The sequence below is a fragment of the Nematolebias whitei genome, chromosome 8, assembly GCF_014905685.2.
Source record: "Nematolebias whitei isolate Nwh7 chromosome 8, NemWhi1, whole genome shotgun sequence".
NCBI classification, from domain to species: Eukaryota; Metazoa; Chordata; class Actinopteri; order Cyprinodontiformes; family Rivulidae; genus Nematolebias; species Nematolebias whitei.
Genome location: NC_056505.1, coordinates 18,310,568 through 18,333,370, shown reverse-complemented (window position 1 = coordinate 18,333,370; position 22,803 = coordinate 18,310,568). Strand labels below are relative to the sequence as shown.

Here is a 22,803-nt window from a genome sequence, read left to right as displayed (position 1 = left end):
GGTGTGGGTCCACATGCCTGATGCTCTTGTTATCAATTTAGTTGTTCTTCTTTCCGCTGGGGAACAAAAACTCAGGCAGAACTAATGTTGTCAGTGTGTGTCAGAACATTAACATTTAGCTCCTGCAGCAAACAGTCAACATCTGCCATGATGGAAGATGTTTGAGAAGTGTATGAATCCTGTTGTCATGGTGACCACCCCAACCTGCTCACGTTCACACGTTTGTTGTAAAATGATGCTCCTTGCTTTCCAAAATGAGAAGAACCTTCGGAGTGTGAGTGTGTTTCTTACTTCTGCAGTGTAAGGCTGAGGTTGCCGGCACAGTTCTTGATTTTGTTCTGGGCTTCCAGGTGGTTCATGCCCTCTGTTGAAATACCATCGATGGAGAGAACCGTGTCTCCAACAGCGATCCCACATTTAGCTGCTTTCCCACCATCAGTCAGCTGAAGAGACACAAAAACACAAACATCTTTAATTACCTACATGACCGGCAGCATTTACTGCCAGGAATAACGAGCAGCACAGTGGGTTGTAAGTGATGTGGGGAAGTATAAATTAACTGGATCCTGTCTGTTGCACAAGAATTTGGAAAAGTCTTCTTCAAAATATTATTGGTAGCACATTTAACGAAATATATCCCCAAACTTTGTTTTTACTATTAAACATTAAAAACCTCTGAGAGAAGATTAGATTTGTAATAAATGTGGTGTCTGTGTATTAATTAATTCAATCTTTATTTAAACAGTTAATCCCATTGAGCCACGAGGACTCATTTACAAGAGAGACCTGCATTTTAACAGAGTGATGACAACAATGGATAAAAACTACAATAATAGACATTCACAAATGAGTCATACAAATAAGTTTTTAATTATGTAGTAGATGGGGACTATAAGTTGACAGTGCAGGATCTGTATTGCAACAGGGTCAGCTTTTTGTCTGCTTCTGTAGCAAAAAAAAAAAAGACATAACAAATTGTTAATTTACTAGAAGGTAGAGGGAAAGTAATTAATCTCCTGCTAAAAGCTTCTGCTAATCGCAGAACAAAAATGCTGGTTAAAGTAGGAGCATGTGCCACTGCAGAGTGAAGCACATGCAGTCATTTAAGAAACTATTTTTTTCATAATTTCTGAATTTGCACTTTCAATGTCTTGAAAAAAGACAGACAGACAGACAGACAGACAGACAGATAGATATAGAGATACACACACACACATATATATATATATATATATATATATATATATATATATATATATATTATCATTAGTTAATGATAACTAATCGAGACCCAGGCCTCTATTGCAAAAGGGACCTCTGATCTCAACAGATTTGCCGGAATAAATAAAGATTGATAAATAATAAATAGATATTAAACTTCTTTAAACATAACCAAAAGTCCAAAGTGTGAAAAAGATTCAAAACATTTTTGGAATTTCTCTCAAAATTGTATTTATTTATTTGGGATTGGGTTTGTTTAAGGCATCGGCTTTGATTTTCTCCCCATTTAGATGAGTTAGTCTCACTCAAACATTTTGTTTTTCTTAATCTGGAAACTGAGACAATTTTGATGACATGAACTATCATCCACTGCAGGTAAGACACTGACTACTAAAAACAAAGCCACAGATCCATACTTTTAAAAAGCACCATCTATCCTTTTCAGTAAATGTTTATCAAATGAAGAGCAAAATTAGATTTGTTACTTCATTGTAAATACTACTCATATACATTTATGTTTTTAGATGAAGTAATTTGTGTGCAGAAAAACTTACAGCTCCAGCTCTTACCATCCTTGGCCACAAAAAGAGTCTGCATGTGTCCACATGGGAGTGAGGTCATTTGTTTAACACTATGAAAAAAGGGCCACACACGCCATTTTCCTGAACACACACTCACTCAAACCACTTTAGTGGTTTTTCTGCCTATGAAGTGGCTCTTACTTACTGATAGTACATCACTTTAAGTGTAGCTATTAAACTTTATGCTACAAAGTACAACCAGCATTTTTTTTCTCCAAATGCAAGCGTCCGTCAAGGCTCAGAGCGTAATGTGAGTTGAGTTTTATTCTGGTCTCTTTCCTTTGCCTTTATTTATGTGTATCATCATCCACACACAGATGCGCACACAGAGTTAAAGACAGACAGGCATGGCTAATAAAAACAGCTCTGCACTCGGATTAGCGTAAAAGCTCTGCGGTCCCAACCTTTTATAGTCATATTAGTCAAACACACGCAACATCACTCACCGCTGCTCTCAAATACCCAGGGCCGGAAGAACAGTAATGAGGGAGCTACATAACATTGATTAAAGTTATGTATGTATGGAACAGAGGGGGGAAGAGAGCAGAACAGCCTCAGGCCAGATCTGTGGGATTTTTACTCATTCACATTTTAACAAGTTTTCAGGGGTGCATTCATGCTAATCTTGGACTATTACAGCCCACAGCACAAAAGGTTAAGCTGAATGGTTTATTTGGTGAGTGCTCGGCCACCTTCTTGTACAAACACAATGTCTTTCTCATATATAACTCACAAAGCACTGGTGTTTCCTTCTGTGACACTAACAAAACAGAAGAGCCTTTAAATTGGTTTGGGGAAAATAATGTTTTTAATTTGGGGCTGTAATATGCATGTCTCGCTTCCATTTGTCTGAGGTAGTCATTTGTGGTGATGAGAAATTTGTTTCCAAAGGCAAACATTTGTTTTTAATTGTTGCACTGAACAATTTTCAGAACTCCAAGTAGTTTTGACTCTTCTATCAAAGACAGTTCAACCATTCACTGAGAAAATCAGAAGCAGAAATCCAAACAGTCTCACTACGCACTGAGCCAAGAGATGTAATTTTCTCAAAGTATTTTAATTGTCTTTATGTCTTTGGTTGTGATAGAGAACAGCAGTGATAACAGTGCACACAAAACTAATGGAAGAGATGGATGGAACTGACACAAAGGCATGCACGCATCCAGTATATGCAAAAGAACGTCACCAAAAGTGAAGGAAGTGACTGAAAATGTGTTATTCCTTATCATCTTTGGTGCTGGGAGAACCACTGGAGAAGCTGAAAACAGCCTTGCATTTAATTTTGTTGTGATATTCTCAAGATCACAAGTTGACGATTCTGGTATCTTAAGATAACCAAGCTAGTTTTATCCCATTATCTAAAGAAAACAGAATCGTGTTTTCTCAACGATAACGATATATTTTCCAAAGAGAACAGACTTTGTTTTCTCAAGATAACAGGATGACTGTGCTGCAAAAATAACTGGTTCTTGTGTCACACCCACTTTCATAATACAGTATGGCCTTCTTGACTTGGAGATCCAGAACACTAATGATCAGCAATGGATGTCTCATAATGTAACAAGTTGAATTTGAATCTGTTGTCAGCATGACTTGTACGATTTCTGATTAGGACATTTTTCAGATGCACATTTATTCAAATGTGAATTTGAATTAAATTCTAGTTATCCAAAGGAAACAAACTTTTCTATGTTGAAATCTGTGAATATTCATCCATTACCTTCCACTTGTTCTGAAGTTGGGTCTATAAATATTTTATATCATAATCTTTAGAAAATATACTCAGTCTTGAGAAAATTAGACGTAATTTATTTTTCCATGATAATGTCAAGAAGAAAAAAACTTCTTGTCCTCTCTTGGCTTCTGTATTACCACAGTTCCCACTGAGGGAGTAGATCAGGGCTATTCAACTAAACTGCTCAGGGGGGTCACAGTTACTGAAAGCCAGCAGCTCAGGGGCCAGACATCCAGCGATTAAAATCATTAGTCAGAGTCAGAGTTAGAGTCAGAGTTAGATATTTTTTATTGTCATCCGCACCACATGTGGTACATGTTGTGGAATGAGACTGTGTACTTAGGGTCCCAGTTACATCCCACAATGAAATGTAAAAGAAAACCAGTAATAAGATCTAAGATATGAACTAAGAAAAACATAAAACTAAAAAAATGCTACAATTATGTAAATGAACCAAGTTTTACAATGATCTGTTACCATTTCAATATATTTATTTTATTGCATTGATTCAAAAATGCAGTAAACAGAACCCAAAACCCAAACTCAGAATAATTTTTTTTTTTTATAAAATATTCCTTTTTTTTTTTTTTTTTTTAATGAAGTCATTGGTGAGCCGGATTGAAGTCACCCGTGGTCTGTAAATGGCCCACGGGCAGCCAGTTGAGTAACCCTGGTGTAGATAATGTAAACGGTACACAATGAACACAGGAAGAGGATCAACAACAAGTGTAGCTAAAAACTGGTTGTGCTACAATGTATTATCGCAGAGCTAAAATTGTTTTTGCTGATTATCCATGCTGCTGATTATTTCTTGCTGCTGTATTCATTCATTCATACTCATCCACCCACAAAGACTCATGGTCGTGCTGCTGTTGTTCGGTGTATTGTTTTACACTTTTAATGACTAGCATATATCTTAGCTCTTTTAGCACTGTTGTACAACAATAGTAAACAGTAGTTTATCCACTGGCGTGGTGCCAAAATCCTTTAAACATGCTGCCATCCAGCCTCTCCTGAAAAAAACAAACCATGACCCATCAGTCGTTTCCAACTACCGGCCTGTCTCCAAACTCCCATTTGTTTCTAAAGTACTAGAGAAAGTAGTCGAGTCCCAGTTGAAGTGCTTCTTGGAGGATCACGCCATCTTAGAGCTTTTCCAATATGGCTTTAAACCTCTCCACAGCACTGAAACTGCCCTGCTGAAGGTCTTTAACGACATCTTCAGATTTACAGATACCGGTGATTCTGTGCTGTTTGTCCTGTTGGACCTCATAGCCGCCTTTGACACCATTGACCATGAAATCCTCATTGCTAGGTTGGAGCAGTGGGTGGGCGTCACAGGATCAGCCATCAATTGGTTCAGATCTTACCTCGCTGACAGATCCTTTTGTGTCTCCATCAAGGATTTTAGTTCCGCAGAGGCAGAGCTTAAATGGGGGGTTCCGCAGGGGTCCATCCTGGGTCCCCTCCTATTCTCTTTATACCTGCTGCCGCTTGGTGCTATTTTCCGGAAACACAACATGCCCTTCCACTTCTATGCCGATGACTGTCAAATTTACTTCCCCCTAAGACACAATGGTACATGCTCTATTCAACCGCTGCTCAACTGCCTGGCTGACTTCAGGGACTGGATGGCTTTAAATTTCTTGAGTTTCAATGAAAAGAAGTCTGAAGTCATGTTGTTCCCTCCCAACGACACGATCACAAACCACTGTATCGACCTCTCCGCTCTAACCCTGTCAGAAAAACAAAGAGTCACTAATCTGGGCGTGATAATGGACCCTTCCCTGAAGCTTAACAATCATGTAAACATGATTGTTAAATCATGTTTCTTCCAACTGAGGCGGCTGTCTAAACTGAAGCCCATATTGTCCAAAAAGAACCTGGAAACAGTAATACATGCATGCACTACATCTAGGCTTGATTACTGCAATTCGCTCCTGTTTGGTATCAGTCAGACCTCCATTGCACGACTACAACTGGTCCAGAATGCAGCAGCCCGATTTTTAACCAGTACAGGCACAAGAGAGCACATTACACCAGTTTTGGCCTCACTGCACTGGTTACCGTTTCACTTTCAAATCTAGTTCAAAATACTCATGTATGTCTACGAATCACTGGACAGTTCCCCCCCCCCCCCCCCTCTCTGATCTGCTACAACCGTATGTCCCACCACGTTCCCTGAAGTCAGCGGACCAGTTGCTCCTCACAGTTCCAGGAACTCGTCTTAAGCGCAGAGGTGACAGAGCATTCTCTGTAGCAGGACCAAGACTCTGGAACGAGTTACCTCTGTTTGTCAGACAGGCCCCCTCCCTCTCGGTTTTCAAGTCCCGTTTAAAAACTCACTACTATTCAATAGCTTTCAACACAAGATGATCTGTATTTTGAACCTGTATGCTCCACACTGGTTTGTTGTCATTATCTGCATCAATTTTATGTCTATATTCTGATTTACTTCATTTTGTATTTTGCTTTGTGTGTTGTTTTGTCTGTGCAGCACTTTGGTTGGCCTTGTAGCTGTTTTAAGTGTTTAATAAATAAAATGGTATGGTATGGTATGGTACTGTTAGTACTGTTTGGCATTTGTTTAGCATATATCTTACTTTATATCCTTATTTACTGTTTTTTACATTTCACTTTTTTTGCTATTGTTGGATGTAACTGGGACCCAGTGTACACATTTTTTTTCTACCTCATATACCACATGTGATGCAAATGACAATAAATAATCTTGACCTTGACCTTTAGTTTAGTTTAAGTTGATTGATACTGATTACTTTGTTGGGCTGACTGATTTAAGTTGTAATATTGAAAATCGTAAAGATGAGTGTCATTATGCTTAACTCCACAATCATAATACAAAGCCAGATCTTTGTTGCATTAAAAAAAAATAGAGGCATCTATGACAGCCTTGAGGCTTCTTGGAAATTCTACCACACACTTGGCTTAGATGTTTCTTGGAAAACTCTCAACCTTCCTGGCAGAAATTCTAATACTCAAACAGATCAAATCAGTCATTTTAACTTCTCTTCAGAGATGCTCTTTGATGCTTCTTTGGGTTCAGGTTGAGTTTCTTTCTTTGGCCCCTCCTGGACTTTCTCAGAGACCTGAAGACATTAAGCCCAAGACGGTGTTCTTGTTATTCAGTGAGTTGTTACTCTGAAATGTCTCTGAGCCCCAAGTGAAAATGTGAGCACTCTGGAAAATGTTCTCTCTGAGAACTGCAATAAATTTTTCAGCATCAATCTTACCTTCCTGACTTGTCTTCCAGTATCTGACACAAGAACTATCTTATGTAACACTGCTGCCTTTAGCAAAATTGACCATAAATATATTTTGGGGGGGAGACTGATAGCATAAATGTGAGACTGGTTTTCTACACGCATACTGTTGTAAATTGTGGCAACTTCATGTCATTAAGGGATCTTTTGGCTAATTCCTAGCAAGCAGCAGGAGAAATGGGATAAAGCTGAAGTTGATCCACCACTGAAATACTCCTGAACTAGCAACAAAAGGTGGTCAAAGACTAGAAAGAGTCTGTGGAAGGAAGAGCCAACATTGTGATTCATTAGTATAGTTCAGTATGGATGTACGCTACAACTGACTGGATGGTTGTGAGATTTAAAAGAATAAATAAGCAACAGAAAAATCACATTTTCCAAAAATTAGTTTATTGTATATAAAAATGAAAATAAAGTATATTTAAAAAAAAGCTTATGGTACCTGGTATTCCCGGGCAGTCTCCCATCCAAGTACTAACCAGGCCTGACCCTGCTCAGTTTCTGAGATCATTCATTCAACCTTTATTTAGACAGATAAATCACATTGAGCCTCGAAGACTCATTTACAAGTGAGATATGCTTAGACAGACAAAAAGTAGTGAAACTGTAACGTAGGAATTGGAGGCAAAAAAAAAATCCTATTAAACTTTTTCTTCTTGGCTGAGAAGAAAAACTAATATTAAAAAACGCCTCGCACATAAAGCGCATAGTGACGTAGACATTCCATGGGGGGGGGGGGGGGGGAGACGATGAGAGCAGTGAGCAATGTTGAAGGATGCACTCAAGGACACTGTAGACATTCTGATAAGGATGTAATAATCAATCAGTTCCCTCCGGTGAGATCCGTAAACATTCTCGAGTGATGTTGGGGAATGGCCAGGGACAACGCCTATGGGAATCCAAGAGTCCTGAAATGATGACACAATGTTTATTCAGCTGGTTTCCTCTAGTTATCAGTTGAAAATTCCTTGATGGTAGGGGGAGGAGGGCGGGGCAGAACATCAGATTACTTGTTCTCCAGGCGAATTCAGATAAGATGGCCTTCAAGGCCAACTGAGGGAGCCAAATTCAGATAAACACACAGATGTTTTGGGGACAGGTAGAACTTAATGACGTCTACCTTAAGTCTGTGTTGGTCCAAACGGTTCCGAAATGACCAAATTACATGGCCACTCCGATGGAACGTGCCTGAGCAAAATCTCCAAGATCTGATCGAGTCTGCCCAAAGCATTTGAGTCCGGGTACTCGAGGCATGAACCAAGCCATCATAAAGGCAAGCAGCTTGATTGGGTCCAAATTTGCTGCCGACGACTTCCTTGATTGTAGATAAAACAAGCAACCAGCCGAATCCAAAAAGCAGGAACCAGTTATCGTACATCCAATGAAATATGCGTCCTTAAAATCCACAAATGGCAGCAGAGATAGACACATCATCAAGTCTTTCAAGTCGATGAGATATCCAGCTGTGTGCATGCCAACAGGGCAATCGACTTGCCTAAAGCCTGTCTTCTCTTCAAAGAAATGTTATCAATTATGTTGAGGGACCAACTGATCAAAACAAGTCCATAATTATGGTTTGGAAGAAATGAAGAGAGGCTCAGAAGCAGTTTCACAGACAAGACAGAGCAGCATAGCAAAGCGGAGAGGGAGAGGAGGGGAAAAATGTCCGACCTCGACAAGAGCAAGTGGTGAAGATGAGCTCGGGCATGTCCAGGGCGATATTGTTGTTAGTATTGTTATTGTTAGTGTTGTTAGTATTATTGTTAGTCCCAAGACCTTTGTCTTAAAAGTATTTTGCCACAGGTCTACAAAAAGTTTAAAGTTTTCATATTTTATGTGGATGTATGCAATCTGTTGCCTGTGAAAATGATGTTTATCTTCTCGTCAGTACATTTAAGCCTTGACTGATTATACTGATCAGTTGTACAAGATTTCTGAAGACCGTTCACAGAAGTAAGACTTCTATGGATGGTCTTCAGTAAGGCATTTTTTGGTCAATGATAATACACCAACTGTGTAAAATACCTCTACCTTTCTGTAAATTCACAAATAAAGTAAATATTCATGGTCTCACTGAGAAAATCAAAGAAACACACATGCGGTATTAGATCCCTAAAAACCGGATGGCCGTGCCAATATGCTTCAAGCCATTTCAGATTTCAACACGTGTGCTATCAGATTTAAATGCAGCTTTTCTCGCGTCCCGCAGCACTGTTTGGTTTGAACACTCAGTGATTGCTTTGAGTGCTTTGAACAAAGTCTGCTTCAGCACCCCGAGTGACACAGATGATGGGCAGATAGGTCACAGCACGCAGAGATGGAGACAAACATGCCTTTTAACTTAAACCCACATAAAAGTTGCTTCCACTTGTCAGCTTACAGAATCATTTAGAATAATTTTACTGTGTCAGGACGGCACAACTTTATGTTTTAGACTGGTCTTTCTAAAAAGTAATTATCATTCAATGTGTTGTAAATTGGAATTTCAAATGGCAGTGGATGTTTAACATTTGTATTTAATCACAAGTCTTATTGTTCATTGGCTGACTTCCTTCTTTTAAGCAAAACAAGGGACATGATACACGTGCAGAGAATTGGACAACCACGGAGCTTTTCAATGCAGGAAATAATAGCAACAAGAATGTTAGATGAAGAAGCCCAGACAGATTAATAGGCAGTGGTGAGTGACATGTATGAAGGAGAAACAGACTAAACGGAAAGACATTGAGATTAAGGAAGTGCGTGAGACAGAGGCAGGGAGATACAATATGTCAACCTAAAGCACAAATCTGTCAGTGACATATTAACTGTGAGGCAACGTTTCTTTCACATTTCATCCTGAAAACTGAATCCAAAACTAATTCAGTTTCATGGTTTATTGGTCAACTCTGCAGCTGGAAGACAGAATGATTTTACTTAAGTATAAACACAAAACTTTGAATGAATTTGGAGTAGACTATGTAGAGATGGGGAGCAGGGGGCCAACACAAAACAGAGATGAGTAAGTGTGTGCAAAACACAATCTGAAATCCTGATGCAAAAACATAAGGTAATGCTTCGAACACCAGTCAGAAGAACTGCAGTTTACAATTAAACATGTTTAAAAGGCTTCTTTCCAACAGGACTTCAATATTCAACCTTTTTTATTTGGTGGTCTCAAGTGCAAATTCAGGATTTTGAAAGAGTGATTTACAAATTTAGTACTCAATCCACTGGGAACATTGTCCATATATCGAACATTTCAACATTGGATATATGTAATTGAAAGCATAAAAGTCTACTGAACTTGAGAATTTTCATGTAAAGAGCAATACTCAAGTGTTTTTGTTTGTTTACAAGTATTTGTCAAAATTAGTCAAACTTACTAATTGTGTCAACAACAGTTTCCTGGTAGTGTTATGGTTCAGGACCTGCATCTCTCTAGTAGTTGTGTCCTTTGGTCATGAGTCTGTGCAACTTTTTTTTTCTTCTTTCAGCTGCTCCCTTCTTCAGGGGTCACCACAGCGAAATAACTCGCACTAAGACTTGGTATCAAGATCTGCCGTCCGGTGTGTTGAACCCACGTGCAAGAAGATGACGAGGCTTGAGGTAAAAAGTGCACAGGATTTATTATCCAAAACAAAACGCTGACAGGGCAGCTTACTCACAGACAGGGCGGACAGGACGGGAGGCAGAACACGAGACCATTGAAGGACAATCAGGAGACCAATGACAAGACACCAAGGAGCTGAATAAATACACACACTAACGAGGACAAATGACAGGCACCTGTGGTGATTAACACTGAACACAGGTGAGACGAGGGCTAAACACAGGTGAGACAACACTGAGAGGTGAATGAAAACATGAGGAAACAGACAAAGACAGGACGAAACCTCAGAACCCCTACAACTTGATGATTGTTTTCATGCTGGATGCTCTTCCTAGTGCAACCACAGACCACCAAGCTACCACAGACCTGTGTGTGGAGCAGGGAGCTGGAGCCGCTGGGGAGAAGATTGTGGGGGTTAAGGACCTTGCTCAAGGGCCCAGAGTGGGGCAAATGAAAGTGGAGGCAGGTGTGGGTGCTTCACCTTTCCCACACACATTTTGATGTTGTCAGTCTGGGGAGTTGAACCAGTGACCTTCAGATCACAGACCCACCTTCTCTAACCTCTGCACCATCACTCCCCCAATCAGTCTGTACGAACACACTGATGTGTAAAAATAGTGATTCCATAATCACACATTCCCTGGTTAAAGAAAGCTGTGTGTACCAGCAATGTTTCATGTAGTAAATCTTAATAGCAGCTTCTTTTGATTAATGTGAACACGGGCTAAAATAATTTTGACATTAAAATGTAAAACAGTTGATTAATATTGGACTTGCTAGACAGTTTGTAACTAATACTACAAAATGATCATACAGTATAATAAATCACAATAAAGGACTTTTGACAAATTAAATCATTGCTTAGACAGAAATACAACAGATTGGATTGTGATCATATATTTTCCCTCAAAATTTAATCACTGCTGAACTTGAGAAAAACTATTACACTAGATTTGTTTGCTCCTGTTGGTCTTTTTAAATTAGATACCACTTCTCTTTTTTTCTCCATCCTTGGACTCCAGTATTGTTAAGTATAAATTAGACCAAACGTGGCAGTCAGTATCCTGAGAGGAAAGCAGAGGAGACGTAATGAGATTAACAGCTACTGTGGAAAATACATTACAGCCATGTTTAACAATAGATTATTTCAGTCTGTTCGTTGTGAGTTCACAGCACACTTGGTTATGATGTTTGCCAGGGTTATAAAACTTCTCTGGCTTTAAATAATTTATTCAGTGCACTGAAAACGCCTCCAAAAAATGGGCGCAAATTATGTCTATAACCTGAAATTAAATGGTCCGATATAAAGGTTAAAACAAATTACGATTTATCCTCGTCTCTGACATAAAACCAGATAAACAAGATCACATTTGTTGTGATGTGACGTCACGTTCTTAATAACCTCTCACTAATTTTAGGATCACAACTAAAGTAAATAAAAGCCATGCATTCATTGAAGAATTAATATTTCCCTTGTCCTATCATGCCAGAATTTTAAACGAAGACCGTCTTTGAGTGAAATCGCACTGTGTGTTAGCACTCAGAGGATTTGACTCCCAGCCATAATTCTACATCAATATTTGTAAAACTGACCTGGTTTTATTTATTTTTATGTTTACTAGAATCAGTTAGCTGTGGCAGCCAGGGGAAATTGAGTTGACTTCCAAATTAAACTAGTTGTAGATGTGCACAAACATTCACACTGAGAGTTTCATTAAAACCACAGGTTCATGAAATATTCAGTCAGGATTGATTCATAGATGTAAAACTAAAGTTTTAAACAAATATATTGTGTGATCTGGTAGCACTCAAAGTATATGCTGGGGTTGCTTCTCAGCGACTACCACACTTAATTTGAACTCAATATTTATAAAATCAACTGAGTTACAGCCTTTTTGGTGTTTGGTAAGGCTAAACAGCTGTGGCAGCCATTTTGAATTGAACTGCCTCCAAACATTAATCTGTTGTGGAGGTGCATCCAATAAATACTTTCTAAGAGTTTAAGTAAAATCCATTAACTGGTTTATGATATATTTGGCTAACAGACAGGCAAACGAGCAGACCCACACAGACACATGCATTTACTTTCTGACAGACAAAACTGGTGTACTTATCACAGTTGGAATTTTTATTTTAAAGCTTGTATAGATGAGAATATTTTGAGGTGGTCTACAGTAGGATCAGATGACTTGCAGCATGAAGAGAGACAGAAATAGTCATTAAAAGATGACTTTATATCAATAAATTTTAAGTCTTAATCTGGGCTGCAAGAAAGAGAGGAGGTGATGACTCAGGGACCAGCGTCAGGTGAGGGGTTGGTATGGCTGCAGTGGCCTGTGTCGCGTTCATGTGAACAAGAGAAGCTGTGTCCTTTCACCAAATAAACCACCTTGTGTAAAAACATTCCCACTCACCTCTTTATGGCAGCAAACCCAGTAGCTGTGTTACAGCTGTCACCCCATAAAATATTACCAGGCAGCACAACTGTATGAATTTACTTCTCATTTTGTGTGTTTTTAGAAATTATTGTAATGCATATTGATCGGAAACTGTAAAACTTAAATCTCCAAGTGAATGAAGTACCATTTTGTTATGATTAAAAACGAGAGAAGGAAGAATCTACGGGCACTTTGTGTGTAAAACACAGTGAAATGGTCATTTTTTTCTTGTATTTTTAAGACTGTAAGGCACACCGTATTGTAAGGCGCAGTATCAATGAATGGGTAAGTTTTCATATATTAGGCGCACCTGATTATAAGATGCATTAAGCGAAACAAAATAATCAGATAAGTCAAACTTTGTTCAACTTATTCACAATAACCACATAAATTAAGCTTGAGGTCAGTAAGCACAATTGTAATTGGATTCCACTGGATTGGCATGTTGACACATGCTTAAATTAATGTCTTCTTCTTCTTCTTCTTCTTTTGGCTTTTCCCTCTTCAGGAGTCTTCACAGTGAGTCATCCTCCTCCATCTCACTCTGTCCTCTGCATCCTCTGTCCTCACTCCAACTACTTCCATGTCCTCTCTAACTGCATCCATATTTCTCCTCTTTGTCTTTTTCCTGGCACCTGCATTTCTAACATCCTTCTACCAATATACCTACTGTCCCTCCTCTGGACATGTCCAAACTATCTCATTCTGGTCTCTCTAACTTTACCTCCCAGCCCTTGAACCTGTGCTGTACCTCTGATGATCTCATTCCTAATCGTATCCATCCTTGTCACTCCTAAGGAGAACCTCAACATTTTCATTTCTGCCACTTCCAGTTCTTTCTCATCTTTTTGTCCATGTCTCTGTCTCCAGACCATACAATATAGCTGGTCTCACCACTGTCTTGCAAACTTTTCCTTTGACCTTTGCTGACACCGATTTGTCACAAATCACTCCTGAAACTTTTCTCCATCTACTCCATCCTGCCTGGACTCTCTTTTTCACTTCTTTACCACATTCCCCATTTTCCTGGACAGTGGACCCCAAGTACTTGAAGTCCTGCACCTGTGTGACCTCTGCTCCTTGTAGCCTCACTGTTCCACCTCCTCCCTCTCATTCACACATGTACTCTGTCTTACTATGGCTGACTTTCATTCCTCTTCTTTCAGGTGCATACCTCCACCTCTCCAAGTTCTCTTCCACATGTTCCCTGTTCTCACCACAGATCACAATGTAATCTGCAAACATCATAGTCTATGGGGATTCCTGCCTGACCTCATCTGTTAGTTGGTCCATCGCCAGAGCAAACAAGAAGGGGCTCAGAGCCGATCCTTAATTCAGTCCCACCTCCACCTTGAAGCTATCTGTCACTCCTACAGCACATCTCACCACTGTCCTGCTGTCCTCATACATGTCCCGCACCAGTCTAGCATACTTCTCTGCCACTCCAGATACCACACCTCCTCCCTCAGCACCCTGTCATATGATTTTTCTAAATCCACAAAGACACAATGGAGTTCTTTCTGACCCTCTCTGTACTTCTCCATCAGCATTCTCAAAGCAAATATGGCATCTGTGGTGCTCCTTCTTAGAATGAAACCATACTGCTGCTCACAGTCACCTCTCATCTGTCTTGCTTCCACAACTCTCTCTCAGATCTTCATCGTGTGGCTCATTACCATAATTCCCATGTAGTTGCTACAACTTTGTACAGCACTCTTGTTCTTAAAAATGGGCACCGGCACACTTCTTCTCCATTCCTCAGGATTTTTGTCACCCTCAAATATACCATGACTACTATGTCATCAGGTCCTACTGCCTCCATGCTTAAATTAAAGTAAACGTCTTTAATCAAGAAACTGTGATGTCTACGCCTAAAAAAAGTTTAAAAAAAATAATTCATTCAACCTTTATTTAGACGGGTAAATCCCATTGAGCATTGAGGACTCGTTTACAAGAGAGACCTGTTAAATGTTAAAGAGATAGTTCAGAAACTTTGAAGGTATAGGGTTTCTTATACAGGTTATGGACAGTTGTAGATCTTTGATTAGTCAAATTTGAGAAAAATACAGACACAATTTGTCAGAATTGTCTGAAAACAACTCAAAAACCAAAAAATTCACACGTGTTTATGGGAACTTTTTTTAATATATATATATAAACCGTTCTCAGTTTTTCATGACATGACTGTTCTGACAGAAATATTGTAATACTGTATTCATGGAGAAAAGGCCACGGGCTGCATAAGCAGTGCTACAGCTTATAGCTGTTGCCACAATTTGTGTATGGCAAAATTGTGACAAACTTATAAAATGCATTCTCATGAGCTCTTTTAAATTTCTGGAGACTGGCGTTATTTTAAGAGTGCAGCAATAAACTTTGGTCTTGGCATGTTCGTACTAGTCTTTAACTTGTTAGTTCAGTCAGAATTAAGGCTTTCTCTCAACTAACTGCAGATTCTGTTTTAATGCCACTATCCTCAGTCCTCTGGCAGGGCAGAGCTTACCTCTCACATCTGTTCCTGATCCAGCCTGAGGAGGTCTGATGAATTTAAGGACCTGTGGCTCAGTAGATCTCTGCTGGAACATTTAAGACCTTTGGTCCTGAGTTACTTACCTTTGGAAGTCCTGTTTCATCTCACACCCACAGACTTGCCTTCCTATGAGATCTACAGCCTTGAACCACTTACTTCAGTGCCTTGTCCTCTAACTGCCAGTTCTTGAGTTTCCATCCTGTCACTCTTCTAAACGGGTACTTTATGATAAAAGTGCAATATTTTGCGGCCAAAACAAATTTATGGTGCTCAGGGTGTAACAAAACAAAACAATAAGGGTAATGCAATTTTCAAGTTTGATCTCAGATAAATTTCAGCTTAATGACCAGTTATATATAGTTATATACGTTCAGTGTTTCACACTTCAATAAATTTATAATATACTGATTTTTATGTTGTTTTTCCACCAAGGAATTTATTAAAACGCTATTCTGGCTATGCTGTAAAGTGCACAGGTTTGAGTAGATTTTTTAAAAAGGTTTTCAGTTTTCCTTCATGACTGCTTTACATCCCTGGTGCTTGTAAATACATACAGTATATGTGTCCCTCATAGCCATCAGCAAATATTGGCAGATATGTAAAAGGTTTTGATTCTTGCTCTGACTGTTGTACTAAGGTAACTATAAGCAAAGAGAAACGTGGGACTTACTTGATGAAAATCGATGTGACTGTTAAAATGACACAGGAGACTGTCTGGGTTTGGAAACCATGTGTACAAGACTGAGACTCAGACTATAACCAGTGACAACGACAGGTGGATGCCCTGATTAGCAATATAATGGAGGTCTGAGAGGAATTAGTGTATGAAGAGAGGAAGAGACTATGTATAGAATGAGATAGTCTGAAATAGAATGTGGTCAGTTGTTATCATTGCCTGTTGAAGCTCTGAGGAGGCAGGAAGCAGCCGTCACTGATGCAGTTCCAGGGGCTGAATTCTTCCATGGAAAGGTTTTATTATAGATCAAGTGTCAACTTTGCCATTCTTACTGTACAACATTGTCTATAAATGTTCCGGCACCAGCTTTTATGTTCACAAAAATCATTTAATGAACATCACAACAAAGATAGTTGGGGTTTTTAATCACACCAAAATTCTGGTAAATAATTTATCAAACTTACACCTGGGTAATTATGTTGTTTAAGTGCTACACAGCTGTGTGAAGCTAGAATGTTCTATTTAAAACTCAAACTCTAGAATGTTTTTTCTCTACGTTGTGTGCTTTCATTACACAAAAAATGTAGTTTAAGTACCATTCAGCTCTACCCCAAAAAATCAGTGTAATGTAGTGTTGTGATGAAAGATCACTTAAAATAAAAAAAAGAGAATCTGTGTATTCTTAGAAGCCTAATGCATCAACTCCCATGGGTTGTTTTCCATCAAACGAATGTATCCTTGAATTCTGTAAATAGTCTGTATCTATAAAAGGTTTATCGATTGGTTTGTCTGTTTATAATTATCACCTTGACAGGTGCTAAAAGCAAGTCTCTTTGTAGTTATCATCTAACTCCTGAAAACGACATAAAACAAATAGCTTCTCTGTTTTAATAGACTAATCTAAACTTCAAAATATAACTGAAAAAAAAATCAAGAAAATATCTACATTTACTGGTTTGTGTCTAAATGTATAAACAATAAATTATGGTGCTTTTAAATCCAGGAACATAATAAAGTTATGGTTTTAAGTAGCTTGGCTTTCTTTAAGCCTATAAACAGCTTTGTATTTCTAGGCCAAAACCTTTGTTCTTACTGAAATCCTCTTTAAATAAGACCGTCAATATTCTTTAAAAATGTAGTAAATAATAATGAAAGGGTTGCAGCATGCACAAAATATGTAAGAAAATATACAATGTATCAAAATATTCTTGAACTAGTTTAAGATTGGCTCAAAACAAAGACTACAAGAAACTACACTTGTGAGAAAAGCACAGGAAGTCATTTATTTCACAGTGGAGTTTTCTTTTGCTCCACATTTCTATTTGAGGACTACATCAAAAGTGGAAACTGTGGTAACATATTTCATTGGGTCTTGGACAAGCATCAGTGGTAGTTTTAACCCTTAAAGTGTTTTAAAAATTAAAAAAAAGTGTACGTAACGACTAGTTTCTGGGCATACGTTGGTGGTTATAACTCAGTCCTATAAAGCAATGTGATAATATTACGTATACATGTATCAAAAACAAAAGAGTGTATTCAAATATTTGTTGACCTTAGCAACAGCTGCTGGTAGAGTTGCAGTGGTTTGGCTGCAGTGCTGCATTCTCTAATAACCCCTATTTTGAGGTCTCCTCTTTGAACCAACACTATGGTTAAACTGGCAAAAAAAAAAAAAAGCAGTTTGAGTGTGTTTCTATTATGTGTGCAAGTATACATGTGTGTATATGTTGGTAATTAGTGGTCTAAGCCTAGTGGCATGCCCTTTCATCTTCATAAACTGGATTTAATTGGGTAGAGCAAATTAGGGTATGGTTTGACTTTTTGGTATATGACTAAAAACCTTTTGTTTGTGTGGAGTGAGTCATGTGTTTGGTATAAAATCGGTGCGCTAAACCCAGAGAGAAACTGAGGTACAGACTCTAAAGACACAAACAACAACAAAATAATTTTATTGTTTTCCCTTAAGGAATCTTCCCATGGGATCAATAAAGTTTCATCTAATCTCATCTAAAATATATATTAATAATAATGATAGGAAAAGAGAAGCCAAAACTGTTGTGTTAGACAAGTTGATCATCATCAGATTTTATGGATAAGTGTATGCTAATAGCTACATTAGTCATTTCAAAAAGATCAATTTATCCTATTTTCTCTACAAAAAAAAAGTAATAAAAATACACATTTTTAAAACAACATTGATATATAGCATAAGATGTTTGAATATTATTAAAAGTTAATTACATGTTGCAAAACTTCATTGGACTTGTCTTATGAAAAGCAGATATTTGAACAGACATTATTATAAATGTAGTTAACATAAGATGTGTTATAAAAAAGATTTAAACACAACTATTTGTGTCCAAAGCATAATTAAACCACATAAATTAAAAAAAATGTGATTTACAGACAACAACACTTTAAAAGATGGAGTTGGGTTTGGTGGAAAGGCTCTGAACATTTAATAACCGTACCAGTTGAAGGTTGTTTTTGAAATACCTCAGTTTATTGACATAGAGTTTCATTTGGATTGCTCTCGTGATGTCATGGCTAGTCCAAGTAGGGTCGAAAACAAGTTTAGTTGAAAAAAAAACCCTCTTAACAGATCATGCAAAACCTATTTTATAAACTTTTGCAGCGTAATCAGGTTCGTATTATACCTAAATCTGTCAGAAATGTGATATTCCTGACAGATATAGGCTGCACAGGATGTTCTACAGCTAGCTGCTGCTGCCATCATTTGCACTTGCTAAAACACCATAGATTTATACATAAATAACAGTGTATTGGTGAATTGCCAGCTATGCAAGGTTAATTAAATAAATTATGTTTCTCTCATGGATGTTGTTCTAAAAGCTGTCTATAACAGGTAAGATATTATCTATTCATACATATTCCACAGAGCCCCTTTTATAAAAATCTGAACTACAGCTTTAGAGACATATTGAACTGCTGAGGTAGCTATGCTATAAGTGTTGACAATCTTTTTATTAACATTTATCTTATGATTATCTTGTCTTTTTAATTAAATGTTTATCAGCTTTAAATACAATAGGAACAGCTGTTCTTATTGTATAGATGGCTCAATTTAATATATTATTCATTTGGAGTATAACTTTTATTTTTTAGTGTTCCATCTCTTGTTTTAATGTTTGTTTTTAATCAAATATTTTGGCTTACCCACTCTTACTTTAACACACAGAAACACACTGGGGTAGAAACTCACATGGCTTCAGTTTGTGTGAAAAGTATCACATTCAAACTAATAAGACAAACATGGTTACCCAAAAATGGCCCCAGGGGGATGGTTTGGCACAGGATTTGGCAAGCCATTCATCATCAGACTCGTGTTTCCATAAGTCTGTTTGCAGCCAATGTCAGTGGCTGTTTTTGTGTGTGTGTATCTGTCAGAATTGGTGTAAGGGTAAAGTACAACCAAGTAAAAACAAAGCAGAAGCTTTAATTACTTAAAAACTGATTAGCTTCTTTCTGGAGCTCAACAAAGTGATAAGGGGAAATACACTTGTGAATGAGGGTAGGACCAAGGAGAGGTTTAAGTTGGGGGGGGGTTAGATATGGACTTTAAAAACCAAAAGACCATCAAGTCACAGAACTGAAGCCAAGACTTTGGATACAAACACTCAAAGTGACATGGAATGTGAAGAAAGTGAGAATAGGTTTCCTGTGTGGTCAATACATGACAGATGGCAGATGATTCAGCCCAGCTATCAAGGGTGTGGTATGAGGGGGAGGATGGTGAAGAGCGATGGAAGTGTGCGGCTAGGTAGTGGAAAGATGGATGGTTGGTGGAGAAGAAAGGACACAAGTCAAGGTCCCATCAACCGCATGATATTACTGGCATGCAGCTCTGCCACTTTCCTCAAAAAGCGTGCATCCATGTGTGGAGACAAAACATCAGCGTGAGCTTTACCACACTTTACAGTCCTGAAGATGAGTTAGAGTGGATCAGTCACCACCTGTTCACATCTGTTCAAGTTCTCTGCTTTTAAACGTGTTTTTGTTTGTAGTCCTACCCTGGAGATGGTGAGGGGCATGTTGAAGTCCTTTCCTCCTTGTAGCCTGAAGCCCCAGGGAGCGGGGCTTAACAGGGTGACGCTGTAGTTGCTGCTCATAGTCTCTGATAAAGTTTGGTGTTGATCACAAGCAGTGATGCTGATGGCTGGAAAATAGTCAACAGATCAAATGTTAATGACGATGTGATGTCAGTGACTCGGTGGCTATGAGTTTTAGTTTAAAGGGATACTTTAGATCTATTAAACTGGGGTTCTGTTAACAGGTTAGAGAAATTGAATTTACTTTCTGACAGGTTGCCAAGATAACGCCTCTCTAAACAGGGCTGATAGCTTGGCTGCTTTCCTAAAACAGCCCTTATCTCTTAAATTTTATAGCGGTTCATACAAACACTGTTTATAAAGCTTTGCATCACTGTCAGTATTGTATTACAACAGCTATTCCTGCAGGTATATCAGAGAATTCCTGCCACAAGTGCTCCAGGCATTGTCAAAAGAGCTACAGCCAGCTGCTGTTGACGATATTTGAGCATGCAAGTAACCATACATTTCTATATAAATAACAAAGTAATGTAAAACTTGTATAGTAGTAAAGTTGTTTTAAATGAATGAACTGCTATAAAATGGGGTTGTTTTAAAACAGCAGCAAGACTTGAGTCTTGGACTCAGAATTGCCATTAGCTCATCAGTCTGGTCAAAAATAATTTATAGTTCTTTAAACAGAGGTAAAACACAATAAGCTATTCATAAATGTGATATTTGTTCACACATTTGCACAGAATTTAACTACAAAAGATTTGAATTATAGCTTAAATAGTTTCCAAAATTTGGAATAAAATATGACAGAAAGGTATACTTTGGATCTGTTATTGTTAAGACGATGGAGAAGAGAATAAATGTAACGATGAAGATTCAACTCGCACATGGGAAGTTGGTGAAAATTGAAATAATGAAGCAAAAAAAGACCAAATCAATGTAGAGAAAAATGGAAAATATACATTCAAATGCTAAAAATATAAATGGAATTACTCCATTTGTATTTTCTGAGTTTTAAATGCTTTGAATTGTACATCTGTATGTATGCTCATACATCTGGAAGCACTCTTTTGAGCAATTATTAAGTCATTGTCACTGTTCTGGAGCATGCTGCATGGAGTTAAGCCTGAAACAGACTTACAATAGACTACCCCCTCATTAGAAGACCCTCTCATATTATTATAATTGCAACACATTTTCTGCAATTTTCTGTCATTATGTTGCCTATTTACAGAACGTACCTCTTTGATGGAAATCCCAGAAAGTTTCAAAACAAAATAGCTTCACAAGCAGGTCAGTGTATCTCCAAGTTTCCCCTGAACTATTCCCTTCCCAGCAAACACTGTGTCCCACAGCTACAGAGGGATGCAGTGCTCTTTTATACCAGTTAATGACAGTGGGAGGGGAAAGGTGGAGGAGGGGAGAGAAGAAGGAGGATGTGAGATGATGAATGGGTAGACGCTGGGATGGGAGGAGAAAGGGGATGGGATTAAATGATGGGTGGGCCAAATGAAACGTATGAGGAGGAGAAATGAAACGAGGGGTGAGATTAAAGGTATGAGAGGAGACATATTGGAGCAGGGGGCGACATGGGTGAAGAGTGGATTATGGAAAAGAGCGTGGGAGCACAGAGAAATGACACAACGAGATAGGGGAGGCTTGGGAGAGGGAAGTGTGGAGCAAAGGAGAGAGAGGAGGTATATCTTTCATCTAGATATTTTGGGAACATAGAGGCAAGCCTGCAGGCTGCTTCAAGGTGAGACCAGCCATAACAAGACCAAGACCAGTGAACACAACCCAAAGGTTACGACGAGAAGGGCTCCCTGCGGTCCATGATGTCATATAAACATGGGATTGTCCCACTCCTGTTACATGTTTGTTTCACTGCTGCAGCATCCAAAAATAACACGGAGGGGAACATGTTGTTATTTGATGCTCTCTGTTCCCTTTGGTTCTTTTTAGTTACTAAATATACTGGACAGATCTGCAGTTTTCTTAAATTAATAAATTTTTTTGTTTGTTTTATCAGACAGGTAATGAATCAACCCAGTAAATTAAATAACCTCTGCTGTAATCTGTTTGTTTGTACGTGAAGGGAAGCAGCAGTACACTCACTTCCACTTTATTTATGCATCAGTTTCTTCATTATTTATGTCCAGACAGTTGGCAATTCTGCTCAAGCTGAACTGGATTTTATCCAATCCACCTTTTTTATAGTCCAGGCAGATTAATTTTGACTTTAGGCTGATATGGAATAAGTTAATTTAAACCTGGCACTCAGTCAGAGTCCATCAGAGTCAAATCTTTACTCCAAACTATACTCACTGTTCCAGCCTGCAGATCAGTGCTGATCTACCAAGTAAAAGCAATAAGATTTTAGCAGCAGGTATTTAGAAAAAATATATATTTTAATGGTATTAGACAGAAAAGGTGATTGGAGAATCTTTACAAAAAGAAAAATATACAGATATTAGAAAACAATACAAGCCCTTGTTAACATCCTCTGGGTAGGAATATGACTATTTTCAGCATTTGACTAAAAACATTTTAAAATGTTTAACAATATATTTTTTTTTTCTTTTTTAATACTTGGAGCAACAGAGACACAAAAGTCACATATTTATATAAATATAGATAAGAATATATATATATATATATATATATATATATATATAACTATATTGT

General features: G+C 38.2%; 1 protein-coding gene across 1 annotated transcript in view; it reads right to left on the bottom strand.

Moving 5' to 3' along the window:
* pdlim5a (PDZ and LIM domain 5a) overlaps positions 1-21,468 on the bottom strand; it is a 73,583-nt gene extending 52,115 nt beyond the window's left edge. Inside the window, exons 1-3 of the mRNA XM_037681016.1 lie at positions 21,360-21,468; positions 20,086-20,231; positions 292-443 (exon numbers count right to left, since the gene is read on the bottom strand). Of these exons, the coding sequence (XP_037536944.1) occupies positions 292-443; positions 20,086-20,184 (251 nt within the window). The 5' untranslated portion in view covers positions 20,185-20,231; positions 21,360-21,468. The remainder of the gene's footprint in view (positions 1-291; positions 444-20,085; positions 20,232-21,359) is intronic.
* Positions 21,469-22,803: the final 1,335 nt, after the last annotated feature.